Source organism: Ovis aries, chromosome 1 (assembly GCF_016772045.2).
Source record: "Ovis aries strain OAR_USU_Benz2616 breed Rambouillet chromosome 1, ARS-UI_Ramb_v3.0, whole genome shotgun sequence".
NCBI classification, from domain to species: Eukaryota; Metazoa; Chordata; class Mammalia; order Artiodactyla; family Bovidae; genus Ovis; species Ovis aries.
In genome coordinates, this window is record NC_056054.1 from 237,427,280 (window position 1) to 237,440,557 (window position 13,278).

Below are 13,278 nucleotides of genomic sequence, written 5' to 3' on the forward strand. Positions count from 1 at the left end.
AAGATGCTGAATGAGGACCAATCCTCCAATGTGGGAATAAGAGAACTAGAAATTGGAAGTTAGTAAAAGTCTTAAAATATTAATCGGATGGTTTTGCTGCATTCAAGAAGGGACTACATAACGTATCATCCAAACTGGGACAGGCCAGGGGAACAGGGCAGAGACCACTCCTGGCAAATCATGACTTAGGATCACCTTTTCACATGTAATCTATTTATCTGCTATTTTTGGAAAACTATCTAGGCTTTATTTCATTAAAGCAAAATCAGTTCCTAGCACTGTATCTGGCATATAGTAAGCGCTCAATAAATATCTATTGAGGAAATCTAAGATTTAATTGAGTTTATCTGCTAAAGAAGAGATCCAGAGGTAAATTGAGATTTATATCTCAGCATAAATTAGTTTACCAAGTGCTTTCAAGTGCCCCATGTTTTTGAGTATCAGCTTTTGTTTTAAAAACTCACTTTTCAATTCAGTTCTTAGCATCTGTCATTCTAATGGTTTCTTCTTTCGTTTTATTAGTACCTAGAGAGTAGCTCAACTGCCCTCTCATTTTGTGAGTATAAAGGGCAGTTCAGGAGGCTGGTTTCTGATGAAGCATTTGTGTCTAGCCAGGTGCCACACTGTGGTCTGGCTTCAGCTCCCCTGGCTCAGGTACCCAATTTACAAGTGCCAAGGGAGTAAGAAGCAGTTAACTGGGCAATTCTGACAGCTGCATGAACCCATCTCTACCCTGAGACCCAGGGTAAATTCCCACAAGATAAATTTACCTTGTAAATTCCTACAAGGTAAATCCCTACCATGTTTGTTTTTAAACACTTTGCTTTAGGTTTGGTTCTGGAAAAGAAATAGCAATCTATTTTATTTTCTAAAATGTCCACTTCCTAAAAACTTTTTAAAAAGCTGTGCTGTTCAATAATGACTCTTCTTCCTGGCCTTTATAAAAATAAGTCTCTCTCTTACTGCTTTATTTTTAATTAGACAAGAGAGTATCTGAGCTCAGACAGACTGAAAACCTCCTGCATGACTGGAAATGAATGAATGCAGTAGGTTTAAAATTTTTGATAAATCATCCTCAAAGACAATTTTCAATCTTCTGGGTCTTCTTCTTTTCATTAGTTCACTCTCTGAGTCAACTGAGAAAATGTGAGGCTCTCTTTCTAAAAGAGAATTGGTTATGACTCCAATTAGCAGATAGTAAGCATTACAATCAGCAGCACTTCAGGATCAGGAAACTTCTCTCCACTTAATTCGCTAGTAATGATATTTTCAAATTCCTATTTAGTAACTTGCCAATACTATTTAAGGGCTGTGAGGAGAGAGAAGTGTTGTACCTGAAAACCACAGCCAGATTTTGTGACTCTGAAAATGCTGTTTTGTGTTTCTGAAAATGCTGATTTAGGAATACTAATAAAGGTCACCCAGTGAGAACCAGTGGGTAATGTTTCAAACTACTTGTTTGGAAGGTCCTGAGTAATGGCGTACAAGGTTAAACAACAAATGGTGTGAACTAAAAGTTTTGGCATCACATTACATGGGTATATTTTGATTGCAGACAAAGATATACAGAAAATTCTTTAATTAAAAGAGGTCTTGCTGACCATTGTGCTTGATTCTTTCATAAAGCTTTCACATCAAATATAACTCAGTTGGTGATCAATTAACAGTAACATTAACTACTGGCACAAACAGGTTCATTTTGAAATAAACACACTTCAATAATAAACCTCAATAACCATAAACAACTGTTAATGTGCTCATAAATGATGACTAAAGCATATTGATTAGTCAAATATATGCATTCATTAAATTTCTAATATTGGAAACTATTAAAGAAAGATAAGAATAGTGAAATGATAGCAAAGATAGATAAACACGTTTCCATTTATCTGAGTGAATATGTAGGTTATATATAACCCTTTAACTTTAAATACTTGATGAATAAAATATTTTGTCTATTTTTTAAAAAGTAAAATCAATGATAAATGCAAATTATATTGTTTAAATTATCATCTGAACAATAATTACAGCAAACATAAACTACATGCAAGGTATTTTAAAATTTGATAGTTTAATTCAAGTTTCTAAACAGAAACTTTGCTTGCTCTCTGTACACTACAAATGTCAGGAAAAACTGATAGAAAAATTGTTTTCAGAAAAGCCTGCAAACTTTCCTTTGCCTAAAGAACAGTTAATGAAATTGCCTACATAGCAATATTTCATCACCTAAATATTGTCAAAGTTGTATTTGCAGTTAAGGATATTTTCACCAATGTACAGAAAATGTTACCCATTAAATTCATAGTGAAACAAGTTGACTTACATTCACATCTGAGATGTGTGCTCTGTTTTATTCTAGTGCTTCTTGGGTTTATGTTGTGGGTTGGCTACCTGATATAGAAACCTATAAGTAATTTAATGCAAAACATGCATTCTTAGCTAGCCCAGGCAAAGCGGTAGGTAGAGATGAGGTCTTGTGACATGCATGCACAAGACCTATGCTCAAAAAAAATAAAAATTAAAAAAAAATAATCTTCTCCATACCGGAAAGAAAACAGAGATGATGGGTTCTGTTGAGAATTTAGGAAGAACCAGTGAGTGGGATGTGATGAATAGGGCATTGTCATAACCACAGTTTTCATTATCTTGCATTGGCCTATGAGTCAGCATGCCATGCGTTCCTCCACTAATGATGTGAGTTACCACAGAGAGAAGCAAGAGCTCGGGAATAGATGGGTTTGAAAGTGGGACTGAGATGATGGTGCACGAACTCGCCTATGTTCCCAAGCCCAGGCCACAAACGTTCACTGGTTTCTATACCATACACATATATGATGGGAAGCACGAGGCAATCAAAGGGGCCAACTTCCAGAAATAAATTCTGTTGAAGTGAACATGGGCAATGCATTCATGATTTTGTGTCACGGTCTCAAACATAAACCAAGTGAGTAACAGTGAAATGAAGACTATAATTATTACCAGCTATAGAGGAATAACCTGCTTCTCATTTTGATGTTCAAAAGTAATGCTATAAATGTTTACTTAATTTTAAAAAAAAGAAAGAAAGAAAAGAAAGTATAAGGAATGACAGCAGGGGTGTTACCATTATGTTGTCAAAGTCTTCCAGAAGGGAGACAGCAGAGTTACAGAAGTCCTACAGAAAGGGGACAGCAAGAAAACGGCAGACAATACAGATAAGATTTTTTAGCCTAGTGATGTGGGTAGCCAAAACACATAAGAATCAGTTCATCTTAAAACAATGTTTCAGGGAGTCAAGACTTAAAACCCCAGGCCCTAAGATAGGTCATATTAATTTATATGCCAAACAATACCACCATAGGCTGGGACACAAATAATATGACAACAGTCACAAAATGGAATAATACCACAACCTGGAGGTTAAATGGGGACAGACAGGAAGTAGAGAAGTGATCAGAACCAGATAACTTCCCAAAACAAAAGGATGCTGGGCCCCCCAGTGTAAGCCAAAGAGTGCCTGAGACTTTCCCAGCCCAGAATCAGGGGAGAAGAGCTCAGGACATTTGGGTCACATGAAACAGACGAGACATTAAGTGAACAAGTCATATATTATTGGAGGAGGTCATTAGATTGCTCCATTGCCAGTAAATGCAAAAGAAAACAGATCATCACTTTAACCACACATTCAATCAACCAAAATAGACAAAAACTATTTACAGTGACCCTAGTGTTTACATGCTAACAAGGAATCTCATTTATTAACAAAAAGGAAACTCCATGCTGGGGGGAAAAAATTCCTCTTTTTCAAGTCAATGATTTCCTTGCTTAATCATTTTTATAAATGGATTCTAAGTGACATTTTGTTTGAGATATTAAAGTTTTTCTGTTCACTGAGGTTTAGAAATAGCGAGGACATAAAAAATTCACAACGTTAATTGGAAAAAAAAAAAAAAGCAGTTTACTATAATAAGAACTAGAAATAACAGGAGGAATTTCCCAAGCAAATAATATCTATTCTCACCATTTTAGGGCTAAGTACATAATTCATTGTATCTATTCATCTGTCTTATATCCAACTCTATCACCTTTGTATGAGTGGTTCACTTTCTCGACCCTTATCCCATCTTCACTTCATTCATAAAAATCAAGCTGTGTACACTATCTACAGGATCACTATATTTGCACAATCATAATTTCAGCAAATGACATGGGCACCTTCCTCATCATCCAAGTAAATAGAGAAATACCAGCTATTAAGTAATAAGCAGAGCATCACTTTCCTGGACAGTTTCCACCCAAGGAACAAAGTGATAGATGTTAGGGCATATTTATTGGGTTTTGTTCTCATAAGCTCATTTTTGTCACTGAGATGTATAAAAATAATAGTCTCTGAGTTAGTGCATGAAAGATTCTTGTCAAAACTCAAAATTTGTTTTAATAAGACTGATCTGCATACCTTTACCAAATAAGAACCAAATTATTTTGAAATATGTTCAAATTATACAATCTGGTAAATTGCAGAAGGGAAAATTAAAGTAGCTAGTAGAGTTATAAAACATGCCTAACCTCACAAGTAATCAGAAAGTGCAAATTAAAATGTCATAATACAATATCATTTCACCAGCTCTGACTGAGAAAATTAAAGGTTAATCAAAGTTTAGTGAAGATGTGGAGAAAGTAAAACACTCATTTATAACTGATGGGAATCACCACCACTTTGGAAATTAAATCTCCACTTCTACTTCCACATACATACCCTAAAACTCTCCACAAACAGAAGAAGTGTACAAAAATGTTTACTGTAGCATGGTTAACAGTAACAAAAAATTGGAAATAACATAAGTGATCATTAACAGAATGGATAAATGTTAACACTCATAATGAAATAGCACGTAAGCAGACAAGCAAATAAAATCAAGTAAGTATAACAAAGTAGACATAATTCAAAGTTAGTCAACATTAAAAAGATACCAAACAATACAATAATACCTATGTGAGGCAACTAACATAAAGTTTGAAATCTGAAGGTGATATTTTATAATGTTTGTATCAATGGATGCAAAAAAAAGTAGCAAAAATATAAAAACATTGATAAGAAAGAAAAACACAAATTCATGATAATGATTACCTCTTTACAGGAAAGAAAGGAAATGACAGGAGACTAGGGGCCTCATCCATGTCTATCGTATTTATGTTAAAAAAAAAAATCTAGAACAAATGTGGCAAAACATTATTATTTAATAAAATTAGGTGGTAAGTATACAAGTGTTTGCTCTATTATTATCTAACCTTGTATGTTTGAGAGACACTGCTAGAGAGTAAGGAGGAGTGAAAGATCAGAGGAAGGAAACATACACCAAGGTGATACCACATCCATAAGGGAAATCAGTTACCAGACAAAAAGGATGCTGCTTAACTTAAATGGGGTCTCTCAATCCGAGAGGCCTGTTTTCAGGATGTTACAGGGTCACTTCTGCCAAGGCACTAACAACTCTAGAAGGCTCTGACTCACTGAGTATTCTTCCATTAAAACCTTAGAAGGGTGTCAGTTGCCATTATTACGGGGAGCCCCATCCCCTTGCTGGTGACCCGGACTCCCTGCAGAGAGCGCTGTGCTGGTGTGGGGGCCTGTTGAAGCCCTTTCTCCTCCACACAGTTTCTGTGAGGGTCTCCAAGCCTTCTCTGAATCCAGCCATGCTTGCTGGCAGGGGCAGATGATAAGACTTTCTATAAGGCACTGCACTCTTCAGTTCTTATCCAATGCCAACATGAGAACAAGCAAACCAAGTGCCAACTTCAGGATATCCAAGTAACCATATGCTATAACTGAGCACATCATTTTTGCCTGGCAGAAATCCTCCTCTCTAATGTCATGAATATCCTTAGGAATCATTATTTATAGCCAGCAGTGAATTGCTTCCTTCCAAATCTGCTCAATCAAATTAAGATAAACATATCTTTTGTCTATCCTTCACTGGACTCTCAAACTCTCTAGCATTATTCCAAAGAACACAAGATGACTGTGTACACTGAAAAAGAGAAATCAGGATTAAGTGATATCATAAATCAAAGGTAGAAAATTAGGTCTTCTTCCTGTGTCAAAGCTTAAAATTCCCTTCAAAACCCCCTTCCCTAGAAGGTTGATATGGTGGGGGCAGGGAAGGAAGGTATCTCATATCGGAAGAAAAATATGAGAAATAATAAAAAAGTAACTGGAAAACAATTTAAGCAGCATTTCGCATTATTATAAACAAAATTATATCTTTTACAATAGTTCTCATGGGATACATGGGAAATAAAATACAACAATGATACTTTTAATAGTGAAATTGGAATCATCGTTCTCAAGTTTATATCACAGAATTTAGATGGTAAAAACATAATGCTCCAAGAAGCCAAAATGACTATTAGGAAAACTAAACAATGTTTCTTTTTCTTGGTCTCTTCTACTGGTGTCCACTAAGTACCAGTCATAATAGGACAATGAATGTACTTATGCAAGTAAAGCATTGGATGGACATTTATTTTTAGCCCTTAACATATTTAAGAAAATAAAGATCATTTTTATGGGGCAAGGATGTCCTTTGAAATAATACAACCATAAACTAATACTAATAAAACAGTAACATGAAGTACGGCAGCTAACATTTTTTGAGAACACACTATAAGGTAGCCACTATTCTAAGGGCTGTTACACATGTTAAATCTTTAATTTCACAAGAAGTCTATGAAGTAAGTATCACATTAGCTCCATTTTATAGATGAGACTCTGGAGCAGAAAGATGACAAAAATCATGACACTGGGTACCATTTCAATAAGGGACACTGAGTAAGGAATGGAGGGAGAGCATTTTTACTTTTCTGGATGAAGACTGTAACTGGGAAAAATAAAAACAAGTTTCCTCACCAAAACATCTTTATGCATGTCAATATGCACTAAAGCCATAAGAAAATATACTTGATTATAATAAGTCATTACATCAAATAATTTGATATAATATCCATGCTATTGTGTATTTAGCACCATTTTTCTAGCACTAGTGTTAATACACAACACTATTAATATACTCCTGAGGAAATGTAAGATGGTTCATAACAGAAAACTGCATGACCAACTGAAGCTGATATATTCAGCCTCTGAAGCAGAATCAGTTACTTTATATGGGACTCTAGTTTTCCTAATGCACCATCTAAGGCTAGAGATTCCATAACACATCAACTCTCTCCATTAGATGGAAAGAGGCTGGGATGACTCTGCCAAGTCTGAGACATATCTCAAACTCAAGAGCTTAGGCCTTCTCTGCCCCATCTATGTTTTCAAAACAAGCGTAGCAGAGGTCACTGTTGGGAAGAGTTTCTGAAAGCACTCAAAAGAAGTGCTACAAGATGAATTTGTGGATAAAAATCACATTGCTAGGGATTAAGGTTGCTAAAGATGCTCCAGGGTTGGGATTCCCTGGTGGTCCAGTGGTTAAGAATCTACCTGCCAACATATGAGACATGGGTTCGATCCTCGGTCCAGAAAGATCCCACACGTCATACGCCAGCACGCCACAGCTACTAAGTCCCTAAGTCTCTCCCTAAAGCCCGTGCTCTGCAACAGGAGTGGCCACTGCAGTGAGAAGCCAGTGTACTGCAACGAGAGAGCAGCCTCCGCTCACTGCAAACGGAGAAAGCCTGCTTGCAGCAACAAAGACTCAGCACAGTCAACACAAATAAACATTTGTTTCAGGGTTCTGGAAATAGCTGCTCAAAACATGAATTCATTCAATAAGCATCTCATAGATTTCTACCCTCTGCTCAGTAAATGAAATGATACAAAGTATTATAAAAACCCAATGCTTGAGCTAAGAAGAGAGGGTCAGCTAGCAGGTGGGGGGTAGGGTGTCATTGTACAAACAGCCGAAGGAGCAGTCACATCCAGGGTTTGGAGGAACAGGTTAGTCTTTAAAAGGATCTGTCACAATACCAAGATCAATTTTGAAAGCTAAGATAATTTGAAATTCTCCATCAAGCTTGTTATGTTTAAAAAATTGGATATCTGTAATTAGGAAATTGGCAAGATAAGGAGGAAAATGATACCTATTTCATCTTCTCTGAAAGAAGCCAAAAACTGAGAAAGAAAAAACACAAGTTTTAAACAGCTAGAGAGAATCACATTTTATGTATGCATTTAACTTGAGAAAATGTTGCTGCCAAAATCAGAATCAACTTTTCTTACTATAAAGCACACAGGTCAGCACTTACTAGAAAACAGCTAATTGCATCAAGAATAAAATATGAAAACAATGTATCAATATCACTTATATTCCATATAATTCTACCTTGAGTTTTTAAAGATTACTCGACAACTTGTTTTCTGCCACAATACCATATTTAGCTAGCATCTATGTATATTAATCCATGATCTACTGGGAGAAAGAAAAGGCGCTAACATTTCCCTCAGAACCTCCTTGGTGCAGGCATTCTATAAGTGCTACATACGATCTCATCTGCTCTACGGAGGACCACTCCACCCTGTGTCTGCATCATGTACGCATTCCTCTTCCTTTAAAGAATACTATTTCTCTTGATTAACCAACACTTACAGAATGAGGAGGTAGGGAAAAAAAATGCCTGCTTCTGTTAAAAAAGCATATAGGAGAGGAGTAGAGGTGACTATCATACAGGCATACCTTGGAGATACTGTGGGTTTGGTTTTAGATCACAGCAATAAAGCAAATGCTGTAACAAAGTAGGCCCTTGCATGTGGCGCTGGTGGTAAAAAACCAGCCTGCCAATGCCGGAGACCCAAGAGATGTGGGTTCAATCCCCGGGTTGGGAAGATCCCCTGGATAAAGTGAGTCATCTGAATTTTTTTATTTCCCTGCGCATCTAAAGGTTATATTTAAACTATACTGCAGGACTTCCCTGGTGGTCCCATGGTGAAGAATCCGCTTGCCAATGCAGGGGATGTGGGTTCGATCCCTGGTCCAGGAAGATACCACATGCCGCAGGGCAGCTAATCCTGTGAGCCACAGCTACTGAAGCCGGCACGGGCCCCGGCTCTGCAACAAGAGAAGCTCAAAGGACCACAACTTGAAGACTAGCCCCTGCTTGCTACAGCAAGAGAAAGCCCAGGTGCAGCAATGAAAACCCAGAGCAGATAAATTAAATTAATAAAAATTTAAAAAATAAACCACACCATAATCTAGTAAGTGAGCAATAGTATTGTCTTTTAAAAATGTTTTAAGTAAGAAATACTTTATTGCTAAAAAATTTGTAACCATCTGAGCCTTCAGAGTCATAGAAATAACACAGAACACTGATCACAGATCACAATAACAAATATAATAATAATAAAGGTTGAAATATTGTAAGAACTACTAAAATGTAACAGAGAGACACAAAGTGAGCAAATGCTGTTGGAAAAACAGTCCTGAGACTTGTTCAGTGCAGGGCTGTCAATCTGTACTTACTACAAACCTTCAATTTGTAGTCAGTGCAATATCTCTGCAGTACAACAAAGCAAAGCACAACTAAACAAGGTATGCCAGTACAATCACTGTTGTGCAGTTGAGCTTTTACCACTTGAAGAAAGAACTCCTGATTTCTCAAGGGGAAAAAGAAAAGAGAAAAGAAAAATCTAAGCTGTGATCAAATTACTACAGAAGAATCAGTTAACAAATTATCAGTGAATTCCTAGTAGTATAAGCTGTACAACCTTAGACGGTATAAAAGAATGCCATGCTAAGTCGCTTCAGTTGTGTCAACTCTGTGCGACCCTATGGACCGTAGCCTGCCAGGCTCCTCTGTCCATGGGATTCTCCAGGCAAGAATACTAGAGTGGGTTGCCATTTCCTTCTCCAGGGGATTTTTCAGACCCAGGGATTGAACCCGTGCGTCTTCAGTCTCTTGCATTGGCAGCTGGATATTTTTTGACCTCTAGCACCACCTGAGAAGCCCATAAAAGAATAGAGCAACAGGTATTTTTGAGTGGTGTGAATGATCGGGTCCTATAGGTACATTTTAGGTCATAAATCTACCTCCAAATATGCAAAGACATTTTTGAATACATGAAGATTTTTCTATTGAATTCCCTTTTAATAAAAGTCTTTTGCTTCAGGGGAAACTGCTTCTCATGGCTAATATCAGGAAGTAAATTTCTGAGGACAGACGTTTCACCTATAACCAGGCTGGCAAGCTGCTCCCCAGTGTTAAGAATCACTTAAGAGAAATTCAAAACTGAACTCGCCAGTAACAGTCTGAAAGTTGCCTATTAATAAGTCAAATAACACTTTGTGATAGAAAAGTAGATAAGAAAAAAACATACTTAATGTAAGGTAAATTTTACTTAGGCTTCTATTACTTTAAAAGGGAGATGAATTCATTCTAGCGGAGTGATTATTTAGCTTCTAGTAAATTTTTTCTCCTTGAGGATTGGAAACAGTGGTATAACTATCCTCAGAAAGAGCTAAAATCCCACTGAGGTTTTGAATGACTCCAAACTTGTTGTTTAGAGAAAAACCAAGGCTTTTAAAATATTTTCATCAAATTCTCATCATTTCTGTATAAGAAGCAACTTGGGCCCCTATTTCCTAATACCCAGGGAGTCCGAACAATCAGATCTCCCTGGGAGGTCGGGGGAGATGAGCATACTGTGACTGCTGTTTACATTCTTGTGTGGTTCAAACTAGACTGCTCTTTCCTGTCCTTCTTAAAACAAGGGTTAAAAAAAATTTTTTTTTTTAAATGGATCTCTGTTAAGACTGCACACCTAACCCTACCACTCCCACCCCCCAAATCACTAAGTGGACTGAACGTGGACATGCTTGCTGTAAGTTGTACAATGGAGGTACGTTTAGAAAGTTACTCCAAATACAAAGACTGTTTCTAAAAGCACTGGAATTCCTTGCTAATTTGAAAACCTGTGGTTGTTCTTAGAGCAGGATGCACTTGTAGATTGGCTACTGCCTTTATGGATCATAAAGTGCCTTACTCCTAGGACTGCTGTGAGAGCTAAGATAATCAGTACGTGAAAGTGAAATGCGTACAAGTGTTTTGGCAAATAGTAAGTGCTCTCTTGCTGTTAGCAGCTATCATTAGCATCATCAAAGTGCAATTTTCCTAAGAAAACTTGGAAAACACAAAATGAATACAGAAACCAAAAGAAAAAGTCATATTCTCACTTTGTTCTTTTTGCTTTAATGTATTTGTGCAGATTTGTAGTTTGAGTCTGTACGAAGTTTTGTGTGACTTCCACCAATGCTTTATTAAACAATCACTATTATCCCGAACATTAAAAAAAATTAGGAAAAAAATAAAGATTACTTCTATTTTTATAGGGCATAAAAATAGAAATAATACAAATCAATAATTAAAGATATCCATATCCTGACTGTTACTTGTAGTCTACTCTTTGCCTTCTATAGATTTTGGTGAGGTATATAGCCAGAAGTATAAAGGCAGAGTCAGGGCAATGCAGGGCACTGTAGGAGAAAGCCTAAGGAACATCAGTGTTTCAGAGATACAACCTCAAAGTAATACAGCAAATAATGAATAAATCATTTAAGCATAGCTCAAAGGAGCACAGAGCATGACGATAATTGTAACAGGGAGTGAGGGCTCAGATAAGGTCATCTCAAGCATAAAAGTCTTGCCGCTTGTAAGTGATCAGAAAATCATTAGCTCTTCTTTTTGTTTTCAGGCATACTTTTAACCAACTTAAGACATTTCAAGTTCTGTTTTGATCGATGATAATGGTAAAATACAAGGAGGGGAGAAGTATGTATAAACCTGTACAAGAGAGAGAGACGTGCACTCACACAGGTACTCAGGGATGCCCGCACAGGAAGAATCAGTCACAGGCCCACACCCATTCCTTGCTAGAGGAACTAATGAAATGTGGAAGACACTGCTGATCTGGACAAACCTGCTGGAAAGGCCGCGTCTGGGCTTGCCTGAGAAGCCGCTGTTGCTGCTGCTGCTGCAGAAGCTTCATCTGTATCAACTGCTGCTGCGATGTGATGGCGTGCAGAGAGGGCGGCTGCATCATGGCCCCCGAGCGCCGCTGCAGCATGTTGGACAGAGCTTGCTTGGTGTTGGTGGGGACGAAGGAGCCAGCAGGGTCCAGCCGGGAGCCACCTACAAAAGCAATCAGAAGGAAGGGTTTTCTGCGCATGTGGATGCAACTCTTCCTGATTTTATCAAAACACAGAAATCTCACCTTCTGAGCCTCCTTTTAGGACCACACTGGGAAGTAGAGTACTACCCCACCCTCTACAAATTTGAAAGATCAGTTATGAATTGCATAAATTCCAGACAATGGGGAGGGCGATGTCCAGTGAATGATACTATCTGAATGACATCAGAGGGCCCATTTTGCTTGGTAAAGTGAAACATCCGAGATCCAGAATCCTTGGTACAATTTCAGAATCATGCGGGTTTTAAATCACGTGAGGCCCCCAAGAACATGTAGTGTTATGCTGTGCTCAGTCGCTTCAGTCACGGCTGACTCTGTGATCCTATGGACTATAGCCCACAAGGCTCCTCTGTCCATGGGATCCTCCAGGCAAGAATACTGGAGTGAGCTGCCATACCCTCCTCCAGGGCATCTTCCCGACCCAGGGACTGAACCCACGTCTCTTACATCTACTGCACTGGCAGGCAGGTCCTTTACCACTAGCACCACCCGGGAAGCCCGGGGACATGTTACTTTCACAACACATGTTGCCTTTTGTGGTGTATTTTGTCAAGTGTGCTAAGCCAGGCAGAGAGACCCTTTTGATGTTCATGGTATTTAAGTTTTTTTAACACAGCAAAATAAAAACGTCTGTTTTGTGGTAGAGAGGCATGACAATACTTCACAAACTTGAAATGCTTGGAAACTTCAAATACCACGACTCCAAAGACAAAACACATCTTTTTTGAAGTGCATAATTAAAATAAATAAGAAACGTCGATTATAGTGAGGCTAAAAAAAGCAAACGAAAACCTTAACACATTTGCATACATAATCTGTCAAATGCCTTTAAGAGGGAAAAAAATGACGAGATTTGCTGGTTTCAAAAAGCTGCCAATACTCAACTCATCATACAGTTTGTATTCTTTACTGTACGTAAGAAAACGTCTATATAAAGCACGTGGTATGATAAAAACAAACATTTTAACACTGATCACTGGACAAGCCTACACTTTTTAAAGACTTAGTATCAAAATGAACAATATGGTTTATGAAGTCATTCAACAGCATCTGAAGAACATTTGGAAAAAAGTTAGAGGTCAATTTGAGTTACGTGGCAAGGAAACTTTTGCTGAAGC

The 13,278-nt window shown here is 37.7% G+C and overlaps 1 protein-coding gene across 12 annotated transcripts in view; it reads right to left on the reverse strand.

The window, feature by feature from the left end:
• MED12L (mediator complex subunit 12L) overlaps positions 1-13,278 on the reverse strand; it is a 360,384-nt gene that overhangs the window by 24,145 nt on the left and 322,961 nt on the right. For all 12 annotated transcript variants that reach the window (XM_060394814.1, XM_060394799.1, XM_060394794.1 and 9 more), the window contains one exon: positions 11,891-12,102. In XM_060394814.1, the coding sequence (XP_060250797.1) occupies positions 11,891-12,102 (212 nt within the window). The remainder of the gene's footprint in view (positions 1-11,890; positions 12,103-13,278) is intronic.